The sequence below is a fragment of the Dryobates pubescens genome, chromosome 13, assembly GCF_014839835.1.
Source record: "Dryobates pubescens isolate bDryPub1 chromosome 13, bDryPub1.pri, whole genome shotgun sequence".
NCBI classification, from domain to species: Eukaryota; Metazoa; Chordata; class Aves; order Piciformes; family Picidae; genus Dryobates; species Dryobates pubescens.
In genome coordinates this window covers 8,282,258-8,301,306 of record NC_071624.1, presented here as the reverse complement: position 1 = coordinate 8,301,306, position 19,049 = coordinate 8,282,258, and the positions used below count along the sequence as shown (strand labels likewise).

At 49.9% G+C, this 19,049-nt stretch overlaps 1 protein-coding gene across 1 annotated transcript in view; it reads right to left on the bottom strand.

Moving 5' to 3' along the window:
* Positions 1 to 18,844, bottom strand: part of SLCO2A1 (solute carrier organic anion transporter family member 2A1) — a 29,645-nt gene extending 10,801 nt beyond the window's left edge. The window contains exons 1-4 of the mRNA XM_009899437.2: positions 18,598 to 18,844; positions 6,844 to 6,981; positions 3,889 to 4,051; positions 226 to 441 (exon numbers count right to left, since the gene is read on the bottom strand). Of these exons, the coding sequence (XP_009897739.2) occupies positions 226 to 441; positions 3,889 to 4,051; positions 6,844 to 6,981; positions 18,598 to 18,687 (607 nt within the window). The 5' untranslated portion in view covers positions 18,688 to 18,844. The remainder of the gene's footprint in view (positions 1 to 225; positions 442 to 3,888; positions 4,052 to 6,843; positions 6,982 to 18,597) is intronic.
* Between the last annotated feature and the right edge of the window lie 205 nt (positions 18,845 to 19,049).

Sequence of the window (19,049 nt, the reverse complement as noted above, 5' to 3'; positions counted from 1 at the left end):
TGACCTTTAAAGGTCCCTTCCAGCCTAAACCAGTTTGTGATTCTGTGAGTCTGTGATCTGAAAGGAGTTTGCTTGAACTGCATGGACCATTTCTGTGTGCTTTGCCGGTTTGGAGCCTCTGAGCATGCTGGCTATGAAGGCACCTGATCCTGCTGCAAATGGCTCAGCTGTGCACCTGTTTTAAAAGCTTGTTTTTCCAGCAATATACAGCAACAGTCCACTTACCAACATACAGTGGGGAATTGTTCACTTCTGCAAAGTCATCCACATAGGATATCCCAAAGGGCTGGATGGGAACCGTCCCGATTCCAGCAAGCAGCTGGGCGATGACCATCATGGCCCATATGCTGCTGGCCTCCTTCTGGGGGTCCTGGGTGGTGTTTGGGCACATAAACTTATTCTCTGCATAGCAGAGTTCAACCTGAACCTGGCTTTTGTTACCTGAAAGGGAGAAGAACGAGCATTAGAGCGCTGAGCAAGTCCCCTGCCTCCTCTTGCACTAAATCTGCAAGCACAGGAAATCTCCCACATTCGCTGAGTCAGCACACACTAATGGATTTTGGATGGATCACTCATTTTGTTTAGCATTTCTCATCACCTCTCCCTTCCTTTGGGGTATTATCCTGAGGTCAGCATAGCAAGCAACCAAACTTTTCAAACCAGCCTGAGCAGGGAAGGTAGAAGTAAATTAATTTCTCCAGCACAGGCTCAGCCCTGCAGCCTGGCTCCAGACAGTTGCATTCCAGCTGTCATCAGAGGACAAAAAAGCTTTCCATCAAAGTTGCAGCAACCTTGGACCCAGACAACTGACAGAATTCAGACAGATGTTGTCAAAGCCAGTGGAAAAGTCTAAATATTCATGGACCCCCCAAAAAAATTGTTTTCATGCAAAATGAAGGCACTGAAGAGCAGAATAATCTGTGGTGCCAAATGCTAGGTCTTGTGGAGCTGCAGCAAAACTCAGGACCTAGCTGAAGAAGAAACTTCTGAAAGAAACTTCTTTACTAAAACACTGAAACAGTCTCCCCAGAGAGGTGGTTGAATCCCCATCCCTGAAGGTGTTTCAAAGATGTGGAGATGTGGTGCTGAGGGACATGGTTTAGCACCAGCCTCGGTAGAGTTAGAGAATGGTTGGACTTGATGATCTTGAAGGTCTTTTCCAGTCAAAATGATTCTATGATTCTGTGATAAATGGAGCAACTTGCCCAAGGCCAGACAGCAGTTCCCTGACACAGCTAAGGCTCCATGAGCCCAGAGGATCAGGCTGAGGATGGAATGCAGAGCTTCAAAGCATTCCTAGGAGAAAGCACCTTCTAACCAGAGGTGGAAAGCTTTCCCTGGCTGGCAATGCTGTCCTTCCCTTTGAAGGCACAGGTAGGGGGAGAAACTTGACACAGGGTTGAGGTGACTTGGGACTTTCAGAGGTGGGAATCCCCAAGGAAGCAAAGGCTCATTAGCATCTCCAGGTTTCAGGAGCTGAAATCACTCTGGGAAGACTGAAGCCAGCCTTGTGGCACATACTGCAGGCTGTTCTGTGTATTGGACTCTGCAGGGAAGCTGGAGCTGTCAGACACTCTGGCTTCTTCTCAAAGCCTATCCAGCTAAACCAGTAGCCCTCCTTAGCATAGATTGTAAGGCATACTGGCTAGAGCAGAACAGCAGAGCTGGCTAAAGCAGAACTTCACTCTGGCTGGTCACCCACATACTGCTCAGCAGCAAGGGGACCACCTCTCTTCTCATGCTGCAATACCTCTGTGGCTTCAGTAAAGACAATGTTCCTTTCCTTGCCAAAAGGCTTTGGGCTACAGGGGAACCATCAGCTGCATTTGTGTTCAGGCTGGACTCTCAGCAGGGCTGCAGGGAAGCCAGGCTGTGATAGAGGCTTGGCTGTCCCACCTTGTGCTGCCACAGCTCTCAGCTGCCCACAGTGAAACCACCAACACTAGCTACTTCTACGATTCCCCAAAACTGGGAGAGAGTTCTCCAGCCTGTCCAGATCTTGCTGAATGGCAGCACAGCTTGACAGTGTGTCACCCACTCCTCCCAGTCACCTCTGTCCCTTCATCCAGGTTATTGATGAAGATATTGACCAAGAATGGACCCAGTACTGATCCCTGGAGGAATATCACTAGCTACAAGCCTGCAACTACACCCTGCACCATTGCTCACAACCCTCTGTACTCTATCCTTCAGCCAGGTCAAAGCCTAGCTGGAGCAACAAGGCATACACACACATGAGGACTGAACTTTCAAGCCTTCTTAGCTCTGCTCTGCTCTGCTCTGTTTCCAGAGCGTATGGAACCGACCTACTTCTTGAGCATATAAAGGCCATCAAGACAAGACTGAGCACTATTCTGGTGTGAATCCAGCTCAGTGTTCAGAAAAGCACAAAAGCTCAGTAGCAAGGTACTGCAGAGCCCTTGAGCCCCTTTGGAATTGCGGCAGTGCCCCAGAAAAGCCAGAAGTGAAGTGATTTGTCTACAATCACACAGGGCAGAAGCAGCAGAAACAGCATCTCCTGCATCCCAGAGCTTCCGCCCCTAATCTGCTGCCTCAGCAGCAGCATGCTGTGCTCACAGTTGGTTTCACGCTCTTTCTGTCTGGGTTTTGGACAGCTAGAGGACATGTCATCATTAATAACAATGTTGCTGTTTCTAGGCAGAGCTGCAGGCTTCAAGATGCAGCTGAGGCTCTTCTGATGCCATGGAAAGCAAACCTGTTTCCAGGATGCCCAGAAGCAGGCTGGAAGGACACATCCCTGCAGAAAGCAGGGACACAGGGTGCTTAGAGATCTGAGGAGAGATGTGTGGGCACAGCCAGAGCAAAGCATATTCAAAATAACAGATGAGGCCATTTAAAGAGCTGGTTTTCAGGTCTCATTTACAGCATCCAAGTGGAAGGATATGCTCTCTCACTGGATGTGGAATCTCCTTATAAATATTCCAGGGTTGACACGTGGGTGTGAGATACTCTTAGAAGCATAGAATGGTCTGAGTTGGAAAGAACTCTAAAGATCATTTAGTTCCAACCCCACTGTCATGGGCAGGGTCACCTCCTACTAGAGCAGGTTGCTCAAGGCCTCATCCAGCCTGACTTCAAACGCTACCAGGGCTGGAGCCTCCATAGCTTCTCTGTGTTGCGCTCTCAGAGCTACAGCAAGCTCCTTTGGGAGGGAGAAAGGTCTTGGCAGCCTGGAGAGAACATCCTGCCTGCTGAACTTGAACCACAGACTGCTGCCATATAGAATCATAGAACAGCATCACAGAATCACTTATGTTGGAGAAGACTTCAAAGATCGTTGAGTCCAACCAGTATCTAACTCTACCAAGGCTGGTGCTAAGCCATGGATGTCAGCACCATGTCTCCACCTCTTTGAAACACCACCAGGGACACCACCTCCCTGGGCAGCCTGTTCCAGTGTTTGAGAACCATTTCACTGAGGTGTCTTCTAATATCAAACCTAAACCTCCCCTGGTGCAACTTGAGGCCATTTCCTCTCATCCTGTCGCTTGTTACTAGGGAAAAGAGGTCAACACCCACCTGGCTCCAACCTTCTTTCAGGGAGGCCTTCAGGAGCATCTCTGAGGAACTTAGGTCCTTTACCATGACCACAGCACCTGAAACTGTGGATGGAATGACATGGCCAGAAGAGGCAGAAGAGATCCCACACGCCACTATTGCATTCGGAAAGGGTTGTACGAGCTGCACCGAAGTCAGGCTGAAACCAGCAAATCTCTGCCTTGGATTTTTCCCTCCAGACATTGCCTTTGAATGGTGTGTGCACTGGATACAACCCCTCGCTTTGGCTGGAGTCCTAACTCAGCCCAGAGCAACTGGTGATGGATTTGTGGTGGGCCAGCGGCTGGCAGTGAGGGTGGAGGCACTTACCGGTGCTCAGCACGGTGTATTCGTAGGGGTCGGAGAGGAAGTGGGGCAGGGTAACCAGGAACGCTCCCAGCGCCAGCAGCAGCCCGCCCACACCGATCACCCGCGGGCGGTGAACGCGGCTGCCGAAGTAGCTGACAAAGATGATGAGGACCACGTTGCCAATCTGGAAAGGGCAGAGTGAAAGAGGGAGAACGTTGACCATGTGTGGTAGTTTTAGGCTGTACCTTTAAAATTTACCACAGATCTTGAACAGAAAGTGGTAGGAAGTAAGTAAGTTACGATGGGGGGTAAAAAGGGAACTAATGATAGAGTAGAGTAGAGTAGAATAGAATAGAGTAGAGTAGAGTAGAGCAGAGCAGAGTAGAGCAGAGTAGAGTAGAGTAGAGTAGAACAGGATAAAATACAGCACAAGAAGAGTAGAGCAGAACAGAACAAACCAGGTTGGAAAAGACCTTTGAGATTATCAAGTCCAACCTATCACCCAACACCATCTAATCAACTAAACCATGGCACCAAGCACCCCATCCAGTCTCTTCCTAAACACCTCCAGTGATGGTGACTCCACCACCTCCCTGGGCAGCACATTCCAATGGCCAGTCACTCTTTCTATGATAAATTCTAAACAATCCATTGGACAGATTACAAACATCAGCCAGTGAAGAAAGCTCTCTCTCTTTTTTGGTTTCCTCACTCTGGGAGACACTAGCTTGCTTCTGTTTGACTTTGGCTTCATTGCTTTGTTTTGGCTGAGTACCCTAACAAAATAACTCTGCTCTTTTCTCTTGTCCCTTTGTGTCCGGGAGGATAAGGAGGGGAGCAGGGAGTGGGAAGCTATTAGCAGCTCCTCTGTGTTTTTTGGCCAGGGAGGTTCCTGTGCTGTTTCCAAATTGTAAACACCTGTAAATATTGTAACTACTGTATATTTTGTACATATTCATTGCCTGTCATTGTAGATTGCAGTTTTGCTTGTAAATACAGCTTCATTTGCTTCCATCTGGGCTGGTCTGGCAATTTAATGTTGGGAGACAAAGTCAAGGCTATGTTTGGATCCCCATGACTGTGTCTGAGTGGGCGTAGAGCTCTCTCATCAGGTGGTGTCTGACACAAGCAGGAGCAGGACAGCTCTTCACCTGCACACTCACAGCAAGTCACCACTGCCTTCTCATAAAAAGCCAACACTCCTTGGCTGCTGTCACCTGTGCTTATCCCTTGGCATGAGCAGCATCACAGCTTCCCTGTGATGTGGCTGGGGCTTTTCTCAGCAACCACACCTGCTCTGTACCTCACAGGATATGACATAAACTAATAATTCCCCCAACCACAGCAAGAAATGAAACTTATTGCCTCCATTCCCAGCTACAAAGTCCAGCTCATGGCAGATTTCCTGACTCCGGTCCTCTGCAGCTGCAGATTGGATCACTACAAAGATGTGAAAAGATGCAGCTTGCTCAGAAAAGTGTGTGAAGACCATGAAACTACCAGTACCTGGGACAAACTAGACATTATTTTAACCTCAGCATGCACATGCATGGCTAGGGACACTTTGTATTTATGTTTGCGTGGGCTTGCTCCTTTATCTCTTTGTGGGTTTTGCTCCCGGAATTGCTGCAGACATCAATGTGAAAAAACCACGGTCCTGGACAAGCAGGGCAGCTCACTAAGAGCTGAACTGAAGAACAGAAACTTCTGTCTAGAGGAGAGAAAGAAAGATGTATATGCTGTCTGCAGGCTGCTGTTTGCCAGTGTGGAACATGTCCTGTTCTATTCCTTTTCCCTTTATGTTCCTGCAGCAACAGATTGCTCTACATGATGTGGTGCTAAGGGGCATGCTTAAGGTAGTGGCTGGGTCTGATAATCCTAAAGGTCTTCTCCAACTGAAATGATTCTATGATTCTGTGTTTGTTTTGAGGTTACTTCTCCAGGCATTCATTCTCCTAAATACAAGCTCTCTAGTGGATAAGGAGGACATGGACTAGAGCTTTGAGATACTGAGCAGGGTTTAGTTATGCTAGTTCATCATTACCAATGCCATAGCCATCAGCACCAAGTTTCTTTCTTTGCGTGGTTTGGACCTAGCCATAACAAATGGGAAATCCTTCACTGGTCTCTACAGGCTTTCAACCAGTGGGTCTTCTAAGCCCACATGTTGAGGTAAGACCTGGGCATCTACTTCCCCAAGGACCCAAAAGTACTCCTGTTGCATAGTCTCTTGGTGGAGGATTCCGTGTGAGAAGACCAGTGGCCACCAAGCACTACTTTGTGTGTGCCATCCAAAGAAAGTCTCTGCCAGTAGGTCTCTTCCTAGATGGCCTTGAATAGCTACCAGAAATGTAATGATTCATGAAAATGTGAACTAGAACATTTATTCCAGAGAAGTGGTTAGAAAGTATTTGTGAGAAAATCCTCAGCCAGCTCAGCAATATGCCAGCGCAAGACAGTCATTTGCCAGGGGACCATCAGCAGCTGGGAGCACTGGAGGAAAGGTCTAGATACTGGAGATACTGCAGGCCAGTCTCCTTTTAGACAAAGGCTGGAATGACTCAGGACAGGGTCATTCCAAAAGCCAATGAGAAACCTAGGCAAACATAGGCAAGAACTGTGACCAACAGAGAAGAATCACATGGATGTTTTCTTCCTCCCAGTCATGCCTCTGCTGGAGATGCATGGCAGCTCAGGATGCAGTGGTCTCTTCTGAAGCAACCTGCTTCCTGCTACTGCCCTCCAAGGCCATGTCTTCACCACATAAACCTACGTCCAATCTCCCAGCATGTAGCAGAGCAGAAGTGTGAAGAGCTGAGCTGTCCAAGTGCACAGCAGCAGCTGCTTCATTTAGCACATACAGCTGTGGCCAAGGAAGCACTGGATATGAACAATCCTGAGAACCTATTCTGGAAAGGTCCCCACTGTGTTCTGACCACTCCTCAGGGCTCACACTCAAGCTTCTCACCCAGTTACCTCATGCAAGCTGGAGATAAAACCTGAAGAGAGACTGGAGAGCCCAAAGCGCTTCTCAATGGTGGTGAGGCTGCTCTTGAAGTTGGCACTGTAGAGGAGCTGGGAGAGCTGGAGAAGGCCATGGCACAGCACAAACACCTGCAGGGAGAAAAAAGTGTCATTGGCTAGTACCCAGTAGTGCCCTGCTGATGTGTAACTGCTTGTGACCACATCTCAGGCATGGGATGTGAGGGTCATACACACATGGATTCAACCTGGCCAGTGTGGCTGCACCTCTGACATGCAGCAGATCTACTGAAGGGCTCAGTCCTGGGTTCTTGATTAACACAGCTTTGCAAAATGAGTGATGCAGAAGAGAGGATAAAAGAGCTCTGGTTTTGTCTTCTCTCTGCTCTACCCTTGTGGAATTTGTACTGTGGCAACTCTTGTACCATCCTCAAGAGCAAGCCTCCAACCTGAGGATCTGTTATGCTGGGAGCTGTACAATGGTAAATGAGATAGGCTTGACTTTGCATGGACTCAGTGCGTGCTCCCAGAGTCACAGAATCATTTAGGTTGGAAAAGACCAAAACAAGTTGCCCGTGATCCAGCGATGCACCCTCGCAACCAAGAAGGCCAACTGCATTCAGTGGTGCATTAAGAGGTTCTCATCCTCCTCTACTCTGCCCTGGTGAGACCACATCTGGAGTATTGTGCCCAATTCTGGGCTTCCCAGTTCAAGATAGACAGAGAACTACTGGACAGAATCCAATGGAGGGCTACAAGGATGAGTAAGGGAATGGAACTTCTGCCTCATGAGGAAAGGCTGGGAGACCTGGAGCTGTTTAGCATGGAGAAGAGCAGCATGAGAGGGAATCTCCATTCTTTAGCAATAGCTAAAGAGTGGAGGTCATCAGGATGGGTCTGGGCTCTTTTCAGTGATGTCTAGTGATAGGACAAAGGGCAGTGGGTACAAACCATAACACAGAAGGTTTCACATGAACTTAAGGAGAAACTTCTTTACTTTGAAAACATCATTACTTTGTAAACTTCTTTATTTTCAAAGTAAGTGATTCCAACCATTTCCTAACTCTACCAAGTCTGGTACTAAAAGAGGGAGAGCATATTAGAGCCAACTCTGCAGCCCCTGTGCCGCAGCTGAAAGGAAGCTGTGCTGGTGTGCACTACCTGACATCCAGTATTTCTAGTTCATCCTGTGGATTCACTCGTATGTAAAGCCAGTTAACAGCACCTGCATCAATGGGTGTCGCAAGAAGCAGCTGAAGAAGGGCTTTAAAAGCCCCACAGGGAAAGGATGAGGAATCATTGAGGTTGAAAAAGACCCCTAAGATCATTAAGTCCAACCATCAACCCAGCACCACCATGACCATTAAACCATGTCCCAAAGTGCCATGTCCACATATTTCATGAACACTTCCAGGGGTGGTGACTTCACCGCCTCGCTGGGCAGCCTGTTCCAATGCCTGACCATTCTTGTAGGGATTTTTTTTTTCCCCCTAATATCCAACCTTAACCTTCCCTGGTGCAACTTGAGGCCATTTCCTCTCATTCTATCACTTGACACCCACCTGACTCAAACGTCTTTTCAGGGAGCTGCAGAGAGCAAGAAGGTCTTAATCCAGAGTGTGACTTCACCATGGGAAGACCTCTGTAGTATTCTAAAAAGGGCATCTTTCCCTTGAGTCAGACTGTGAGCCAAGCCAGGAACCAAGCTGAAGGGAGGCAGAGCTTGCCTGGAGCAGAGGAGGGAAGACAGAGAGTTTATAGTGCAGAGCAGAAGCATGGTCAGAAAATCCCAGGTGGCCAGGGAGATGCAAGCAGCTCTCCGCAAAGGATGCAAGAGGCAGCTCACAAGCATCTTTTTGATCTATATTTAGCCAGAGCAGTTTTCCTTTATTTTTCTTGGAATGGAGCACATCCACCTGGTGCCAAAAGTATTTTAAAATAACCTTAAAAAAAAAAGAAAGAAAAGATAGCAAAGGTCTTTTTATTTGAATTCACAGGAGATCAAATATTTGCTGAAGACCGGAAGCGTGTCCCACAAAGATAACGGCGGGAAGCACGAGATGATGAATGGGGGATCAAAGTTCCTGGAGGGCTGACAAAATTCCTTGTGGCCTTGGCCAAGAGAGAAGCAAGACTTGGTATTAGGAGCTGTTTGAGATGGTGACAGCACCTGGAAGCCTTGATCCATTTTGGGGGGGGGGGAATGTGAAAAAACCCAAACCAAAGCAAACCACACACCAGAAAAAGGACTGAAAGTGTCCACTTGGCACAGAGGATGCCAATGTCGTAGGTGGGTGGAGTGGCTTTTGGGGGAGTAGAGGAAGGCACATGTTCTCCTCTGGCACGAGTTCTCATAACCTGTACTATGAGTGCTTCTCAGAGAAGCTGCAAGAGAATTTAGGTAGCAGATGGACAGGAAGCCTGGGAAGATTCCCCTGAAAGGATGGATAGCACCATCCAGAAGACACAGCTGAGTATCCAAGTGTGCCGACAGAGAGCAGGAAAGAAGACAATGGAGATGAAGGAGAAAGAAAAGATGTAGCCCTGGCCATGTGAGGGCAGGCTGAGAACAACCTGGAGACCACAGGAAAGTAGTAGAAAGGGCAACACCAAAAAAAGAAGAAGGGTCACAGGGAGAATTGCCATCATCAGCTCCCTAGCTACAACTTGAAGGGGTGTCAGAAGACAGTCAGCCTCAGGCAGGCATCTGCCACAGCAATAACTGCACAGGAGATGACAAAGTCTCAGGTGGGGACTTTGCCCCAACAAAAACGCCACAGAGCTGTGATGCGGGGTGTAACATGGGAAACCTTCCCAGACAGGGACAAAGTGGAAGTGAAACATCTGAAAGTAAACTCTTGAAGCAGAATGACCTCTACACCCTCCAGCTATCAACTCCTGAGTTCAGAAATTCATCCCAGCACGTGGTCCTGCAGGTGACAGCTGGATCCACCACCTTCACCTTCCCCAGCCCCGATCTGGGATGACACTCCAGCTGGGCTGGAGCAGAGAGGTGACTCCTGCAAGGACGAGAAATGGAGGAGGGATCTTGTTGCCAAAGAACGTTTAAGTTTTGTTCCTGCAGCTCTGGCCAGACCCTACTGAAGTCATTCGGATAAGGAAGTTCTGGCTAAACAGTGGAGGACCGTGAGCGCCTGAGATGCAGAGCAGCTGGAGGAAGACCTCTCCCGGCGCAAGGCGTTAGCTGGAGAAGCAAAGCTGTTTACCAATGGGGAGGGAAGAGGGTGGATCACTGAGGCTGAATTTAGCACAGCAAATGTCAGCTTAATCTCAGGGCAGATGGGGAGATGAGGAGTCTGGAGGGGAGAGAGGATGCTGGTGGGCAGGGGAGATAAGGAGGAGAGGCAGCTTGACTCCTCAGAATGCTGAGGCTGGCAGGAGAAAGGAAGGTAGGGTATTAGAAGGACCACGGGCAATCAGCACTGACTGTGCGTCATGAGATGATGGAGGGCAGGAGCTGAGGGAGACGGGCTGTGGTCAGGGAGGGCAAACAGGAAACAAGCAGAGCTGGCAGAAGATAGCCCCAGATGGGTTTATGCGTTGGTGATAACCGATGAGGATGGACAGAACAAGGCTGTGGATCCTGAGAGGCTGGGAGCAGGATGGGGCTGCCAGCTGTGAGGGAAACTAAGATGGGAGAAATGCAGCTGGAGAACACCAGCGGGGGAAAGACTATGGGGTGTGGTTGCTTCCTCCCTGCCCATGAGCTCTTCTGATCTGGCTCTTGCAAGCAAGGACAGCAGGAAAGGCAGGAAGGATGCTCAGGGGCCCTGATCCCACAGCAGCCTTAGCCCTTGGATGCAGAGTCTGGAGGGTGGGAGGTGAGGAGCAGAGGAGGTTTCTGGATTTTGCTTGGGAAGAAGTTGCCACCCACAACCACTGGAGCAAAGCCAGTCAGCCTTTGCTGCAGGACTTGTGCAGCTGGAGCTCAGCGTTTCCAGACACGCTTTGACTGTCCAGAGGTGAGAGATGTCCCTGATTTAAGACTTCCCCTGCGTTCAGCAGACAATTCTAATTACAATAATGATGGTTCAAACCTTGAAGCCTCTGAGTACAAATGCCTGGGAGAGGGGCTTCCTTGGGGGGCTCCCCAACAAGAACCCATGCACTACCTGCCCTCAGCACTGGCTGAGACACTCTGGCTAGGAAAAGCAGACCTCTGAGGCTGGTGGAAATGAAGGGCATCACTCTGCCATGCCCTCTTGCAGGTCCTCATAGGATTCTCCCATCCCTGTCCTTCTCCCATGCATCCCTAGTCCCCATGTTCATGCTGAGCACCCACAACCTGCTCGTCCATGGAAACCAGGTCTCTACAGAGAGCACCAGATGTGCTGCATGGCTCCCAGGCACCCAGCAAGCAGCCCCAGGAGGGGACAACACTGCTGCCATCCATCTTCCATAACGCTTGACAAAGAAGGAGATCTTAAAGAAAAGCCACGCTCAGTTGAAGGGAGGTTTTGCTGACACCAAGCCAACACGACATCCCGGAGGGCAAAAGCATGGTGGGAGGTTGTGGAGTCAGGGACACTCCCATGAATGCAAAGTGCTGACCCTCCGGAGCAGATGCTCCCATCAGAGCCTGCTGTATTTTTGGAGCTGCTGGCAAGCAGCAGTCGTGGGCGGCAGGCAGGGAGCACTGCAGACAGGCCACCAGCCTGCGCCCACAGGCACCCGCACCCCCCCTGGCCCCAATCCCAGCCTAATCACCCATCCCCACACTTCCTCCAGAGCTGGGCGATCCTGGCTCCACTCTGTTTACACAAGACGCTTGAGTGCTTTCCAAGAAGCACTTTATTTAAAAGGGAAGCAAATGCCTGGGGGGAGGTCCTCACAGACCTGCTGCTCCCCTCCACCCTGCCCCGCTTCCTGCGAACTGGCACCTCCCAGGGCAATCCTTTTTCATAAGCAAGAGAAACATGGAATCATCCAACCATGGAATCATTTAGGTTGGAAAAGACCATTGAGCTCATCAGGTACAACCATTATCTACCTCTACCAAATCTGGTGCTAGATCATGTCCTTTGTCACTGTACTGCAGGGAAGAGACAAGGCTGGTACCTCCATGGTCTGGACAACGCTTCTCAGGTTCAGAGCAGGGAGTTGGCAGCTATTTGGTCAATCCTAACCTAAATCTCCTTCAGAGGAGATGTTAAGAGATTCATAGAATGATTTGGGTTGGAAGGAACCTTAAAGTCCACCTAGTTCCATCCCCTCCCATGGGCAGTGACATCCTCCACTAGACCAGGTTGCTCAAGGCCTTGTCCAACGTGGCTTTAAACGCCTCTAGGGAGGGGGCATCCACAGCCTCCCTGGGCAACCTATTCCAGTGTCTCAACAAGGTTTCTTCTCGTTATAGTGGGTCAGGGTCCAGTCATGATTTCCTTGAAGGTAGCTTCAGCTTGGTTTCATTTTGCCTGACCCACAAGGATATGTAAACACCGCTCCCGCAGCTCTGGCCATGCCTCGTGCTCCCTATCAGCGACACTCCTCTCCCATTTTGCTCATGATAATCTTATCTATGCTGACCACTCCTTAATTGTGTTTGGGCACTGAACCACCTCACCCCTCATAAAATTACCTTGTCTCATGTCTCCTAGACCTTGATCCCACTAAACCTTCCTACCCGTTTTACCATCTGGCTCTTTCCATCTTTTTCTTTATCCCGCTGCTGGTGTTACTGGTGAAGGCCGAGTGGATCTACCCTTTTGAGACCAGACCCCACCAAAACCAGACCTTAACACAGCGTCAGATCCATTCTGCTGGCAGCACCATCACCACAAATGCTGGAAAGCCCCAGTCACAAGTCCCTCACCCCATTTGTCCTAAGGACCCTGCGTGCTTCTTTGCTACAAGCACTCATGCATTTCGCCGTCTCTGCTTGCGCACTGGTGGATATCCTTTGATTTTCTTGCTTAAACCAATGGCTCCAATCAGCAATGACTTTCTCCTCTTGCTGTTTCTCTCTCCAAATCTACAGCCCTGATGTTTTCAGACCAATGACTTGATGACTCTTCTATTTTTGCTAACAGGTAAATAAGGCAACTTGTAATCTTTTCCAGCAGGAGGTAAGAACACAACTGTGACCTCTCCAGGCTTCTGGAATACACTGCTCTCAGCAAATTCGTTTAGTCCTTTTATAGGAAGGGACAAAAAACTTGCCCTGATGCTTTTGGGACCTCAGACTTCAAGGCAAGACTCCCATTTCTTCTGCAGAAGGCATTCAGCTTCCCCAGGGAAGGGAGAGCTCCCTGCACCTGGGCATTACACCCCACATGCCCTGAACATCTTCACCCTTGGATGCTTTGTCACATTCTGAGAGCCCACAGTCTCCTAACCTTGCTGTCTCCTCTCCTACACCAGTCATCTCCCTGCCCCAACAGAGCACCCAATTTCAATCTGCCCATAAGGTAGATCTCCTCCTGAACTTCGTCCAGTTATTGTCATAAGTGACAATAACTCTGTTATCCTCCTGCTTAGCTTTCCACACCAGGTGGTCCACAGGATAAAAGCCTCCCCCTGCCTGCACTCTCTGACTAACTGGATTCCAATGGAAACCAGTCCAGCTCAGCTAAGTGACAAGATATTTACAAAGCTCTCCTCTTTGTCTTGCTTCTGGGGATCCTGAGCAAGCAATTTGCTATCAATCAAAATAACATGAAAGCAAGAAAGAGACAGTAAAGGTGACAAAGCCAAAACATGTGAGGCACTGCAAACAGAGAATACCCCTGAAGTAATTATTTTTCAGTGGATGTCTGGAAGATGAGCATGGACATGATGATTTGAGATAGCACTTAGGACTCTGGACTTGGCGACATCGATGTGGTCTGGGACCATGCATGGATATCAAAGAGACTAGCCATCCACCTCCTCATCTTTCAAACCTGTTTTCCTCCTTTAGGTTGTGTGGTCCTCAGTGTGCCCAGTGCCACCAGCTGCTGACATCCACCTGAAAGCTGGCTTCATCCCACATTTGCCATGGAGCACAGCTGCAACCCTCCAATGCCCCGGTGCCAAGGACTGCAACCCATCAGCACAACCCTGGATGCTCTAGTGAACTTCAAAGCAGGGGATTGCCCTTGCTTGTCATCACTTATCTTCCCCACTACTGTGTGATCAGAGAGATATTTAAGCTTCTTGTGGATTTTCTCAGCAGCAGCATCCCAGCCCTCAAAATTCAAGGCCTTTTGCATTCTGCTGTCTCCCTTTAAGGTCATTCAAGACAGCAGTCAGGTTCTAAAGGGGTTGAAGCAACCCTGCCACATCTGAGAGGGCACTCAAAAACCTAAGGATGAGGACAGGTTTATTTCAGCTGGGAGACAAGGTGCAGACAGTGCATAGATGAGGTATGGACAGAGCCTTGCTCTCATTTGGTGTGACTGTAGCGCTAGCTACAGTCATTAATGCCCAGGTACAACAGGGAGTAACTTCCACAGCAGCAACAAGGAGCTGTCTGTCACCAACCCTGTCCCTGTAGGCTCAGAAATCAGCTGTAAATGCCTGTTGTGTCAAATCATGGACAGGAGGTAGGAGCCACATCTATGGGGCATTGCCTTCCTGAGCATCTGCTCCTGCACTGGTTCTCTTGCATCCCCAGCAGAGTCTCTCTCCCATCAATCCATAAAGCCACCATCCCCATCCCACAGAAGCATAAGAACCACTGCTTTCCAAAGGGACCTTAGCCTCTCCCGTGCTCATCCCCAGCACCACCATGCTTCCTCACCTTTGAGCAGCAGAGCAACTGAGGTGGTGCTGAAAAGCACCCCAAGAGTGATAAACCAGTGCAGAGGGGTGGTGGTGGTGGTCCCCATCACGGGGAATACAGAGGAGCAAAACAGTTTGCACAGAAAATGAATTCATTACTTTTGGACATAGCCCTGCAAAGGACACTCTGAAAATGATGCTGGCATGCAAACCTCTGGGGATTAAATAGGAGCTTCGTGATTAAGACTTGAAGCCTGCTACAAGAAGTGTTGGAGATACTGTCCTCATCAGAAACTGCCATCATTTATAGGATGCTGTGCTTAATTAATTTAACTGGCTGCAAGTTGCACCAGGGGAGATTTAGAATCATAGAATCATAGACTGGTTTGGGTTGGAAGGAACTTTAAAGACCATCTAGTTCTATGGGCAAACACACCTCCTAACCTCCTTGACCAGCTTGCTCAAGGCTACGGTCAACCTGGCTTTGAACATTTCCAGGGCTGGAGTCTCCACAACTCCTCTGGCCAAGCTGCTCTAGTGCCTCACCCACTTCGTGGGGAAGATTTTCTCCATTAGGTTGGACATTAGAAGAATCTTCTTCCCTGAAAGGGTTCTCAAACACTAGAACAGGCTGCCCAGGGAGGTGGTTGAATTCCCATCCCTGGAGGTGTTCAAAAGTCAGAGAGATCTAGTGCTGTGGGCCATGGTTTTGCACCAGACTTGGTAGAGTTGTGAGAATGGTTGGACTCAATGATCTTGAAGGTCTTTCCCAACCAAAACAACTCTGTGATCCTATGATTCTAAACCCATTTACAGTCCCCATCTCTGCCAGCAGCTTGCCACACAGTTAGGAGCTAGGTGAAGACATGTTATTTACATCACCCTTGGCTTCTTGTACAAACATCAGCTCTAAAGCCATGTAAGCTGGGATGCTTGCTGGACACCTCGCTCTCTGATGACCCAGTCACAACAAAATAACTCCCCAGACCTGGCAATTTAGTTGTGACACCAATTTCCTACTAATTCTGGGGATCTGAGAGAGATGACAAGTTAATCTACCTTGCAGGGCCGTTTTTTTTTGTTGGGGGGGTGGGGTTTGGTTGGTTGGCTTGGGTTTGTTGGGGTTTTTTTTTGGGGGGGGTGGTTTGTTTGGTTGGTTTGGGGTTTTGTTTGTTTGATGTGTATCTATTTTAACACAAATGCCACAGCACAGGAAAAGTGTACAAGTCAGGAGGGGGTGAGGGATGTCACTGCCTGTACATTTTCACCAAGGGATGCATGTCCTGACTCCCTGCCACTCCAGATGGTACACATCATCCAATTGATCCTAACAAGCATCTTCTGATAGAGCTCCTTGACATGCTTGCATGGTGCCACTGTTGGGCTGTGCTAAATTGAGGGCTGGTTCCCTTTGACTTAGCAAAAAACCTGTTGAGTTTTTAAACCAAAAGTGCTGCTTCTGTCTTAGTGCAGCTACATTTACACCAGCCAGGGCAGGCAGGAGGTGGGGGGCTCTGGTGGCATCTCCTGCTCCTAGGATCACTCTTCATGGGGTCCCACACAGTTGCCACACCGTGTGCTGCAGCACCACCTCTCCCTCCAAAATCACCATTATCCCCTAGGACAGGCTCAGTGATGGACAGAGTCTTAGAATAGAACCATATCACTGCTTCAATTGGAAAAGACCTTTTTGATCATCAAGTCCAACCATTCTCTAACTGTACCATGGCTAAGCCATGTCCCTCAACACCACATCTCTGCCTCTTTGAAACACCTCCAGGTGTGGGAATTCAACCACCTCTCTGGGGACCCTGTTTAAATGGTTAAGAACCCTTCCTAATGTCCAACCTGAAGCTCCCCTGGAGCAACTTCCTGTGGCTTGCCAGAGGAGCTCCAAGATCCTTGCTCATTTTGAAATGAAGCTTTGAGCCCTCCACTTGGCACTACATGCTGGGTGACTGGAGCTGGAGCTGATGAATGTGAGCAGCCAGCCACCTCCTGGCGCAGCCAGAGCTCCTGCCACTAGCAAAGTGACACCCCCATGTTTTCTGCCAAATGCCCCTGAGGAGGAGGACACAGTCCCTGACCCAAGTAACCTGGGGCATGCAGGGTGCTGAGCGTCCAGCCCAGCTCATATGGCACAAACAGCCTGTGTATCCTGTGGCTGCTTATGGGGTGTAGAAATAAATTAACATCTGTTGGGGCTGGGTTTTTTAACCTTAATGCTTTAAATCCTGAAAAAGCCATTGAGTTTGGCAATGTTTTTTTTCAGTTCAAGATAATTTTGCAAACATGCAGCTGAATGGAGCTGTGTGTATGGCTAGGGAGGTGTGTGAACTACAAGAAGAGCTCTCATTTGGGGTGATGTTACTCACCCAGAGCACCTCCAGTCATTACTGGAGCATCCTGGAGTGGGGTTAGGGCCACCTTCTGCACCTCCAGCAGAGGAGGGGTCAGGTCACCATTTCTCTCTGGGGCTGTAGCAGAGTATCCCAGAAGCAGCTTTAAATTACCTAAGGTAATCATAGGGCAATTTTCTTCTTGGTGCTCACAGCCATAAAGAACCGTCAAGTTTCCTCCTGCAACAGCCCAGCCTGGGCAGCAGAGACCTTCAGGGATGTTGAACCAGAAGACATCATCTGGGATGATGTTTCCAGCCCTCTGAGTCTCCAGGAAGAAGAGCAGCCTGTTGGGAACAGCCCCGTGATACCCTGGCAGCATCCCCACATCAGGGAGAAGAGGAGGCTCAGGGGAGACCTTATTGCTCTCTACAACTACCTGAAGGGAGGGTTTAGTAGTCATGAGGTGTTGGGTGACTTTGAGGTCTTTTCCAAGCTTGTTGATTCTATGATTCTATGCCAACAGAACTGTTAGGGCCCCACGACTTGGCAAAACTTTTTCCAGCCCAGAAAGCAATCCCAAGCAAGCACAACCCGAACAATGGCAGGCAGAGCCATCCTTCATTCAAGAAGAGGAAAGATAGGTGGCCAACAAAACCCAGAGCCATGCTGGACCATGATGTCCTGCCCATGACTGCACACTCCTGAAAACACACTTAGCTGGGAAGTGCTGAGAAACACTTCCTCCCAGCAAGCACACGCTCACAGTCAGTAACACTAGTGGGAAATCACACCTGAGCCCCAGGCACAGCCAGCAGCCCCAGCACAAGGGGGTCTGGCCAGCTAGTAGCCCCTCTCACACTTAGAGCTGCTCTGCCTGTGGCCAGGTATTGATGGGAGACATTGTTCCCTAAAAGTGCTCCTGGTTGCCAACTGAGGCACAAAATTCCACCCCTACCCCGCTGCTTTTTCCCAAGAGAAATCCTGGCAAATGCAGGCAGATGTCCTGGGGATGGGAGTCAGCACGGGCAGCAGCCTTGGTGCCCGTCCAAACACGACAGGGCAAGGGGTGGTGTACGAGCATGGCTGGGGGTGTCTCCTGCAGCCAACGAGCTCAGAATCCTGACACTTAGGCAGGGACCAGATTTGGGATGACAGATCTTGCCTTGCTAATAGAGGCAGGTGAGTAACTGGGCAACCAACACCAGAAAACCCACTCGGACCTGATGAGATTGATTCTGCCACTCAAAATGCCCCTTCCTCACCTCCTTTTTTCAGAGCAGGGCAGTGTTTTCTTTTCGTACCAGGATGTGGTTAATCATTCCCTAAACAGCAGGACGCTGTGTACCGGATGCCATGGGTAAGCTCCGCAGGCCCACGGAGAGCTGCCCATGCCACTTCCAGAGGGCATCATACCCATACAGGGTAGAGGATGCTGCTACAAACCCCTCCGAGACCACCAGCTCTTCTTGTGCGCCGGTAAGGCAGACCTCAGCAGCGTCGCCCTGGGCTGCCCAAGGAGCTGCCTTTCAAAGGCTGCATCTCAGCAAACAGCCCTCGTTTCACTGGCGACGTGTCCAGGGGATGTGGATACCCCTGGGATGGGCTGGGGTCCCTCTCCACGCGAGCATCCCTCCTCCTTCCCTGCCGCGGAAGTGGCACATCCCTGCCGGGCACCGCTTCTTACCTTGATGTTGCAGAAGATACTCCGAGAGCAAGTGCCAGATCTTTTTGGAACGTCGACTGGGGATTTGCCGGCTTCGGGGTGGACTCCCATCGTGAGCGCTTCCTAGGGACCCTTAAATAGCTGGGCTGCAGGCGGGCTCCCTCGCCTCTCCAGCCGGTCCCGTCGCTGGCAGCCCACACCGTCGGCGCCGAAAGCCCTCCAAGCCCGAGAGTGCGGCAGGCAGCCTGAGCGCGAAGTTTTTATGTCTGCTGTCGGGAGCGATGATGAAACTCTTTCTCCTCCCTCTTCTGTTCCGTGAGCCGAGGGAACTTTAAAGCCACAGGAAGAGAACGCCAGCGGCTCAAGGGGCAGGTGGGAGCGAGGGCTGGCCGAGCCCCGGCTGCCCTGGGGGTGGGGACCACCCCGGTGCCACGAAGCTTGTCACGCCTGGGATGCCCACCCTCCGCTCGCCC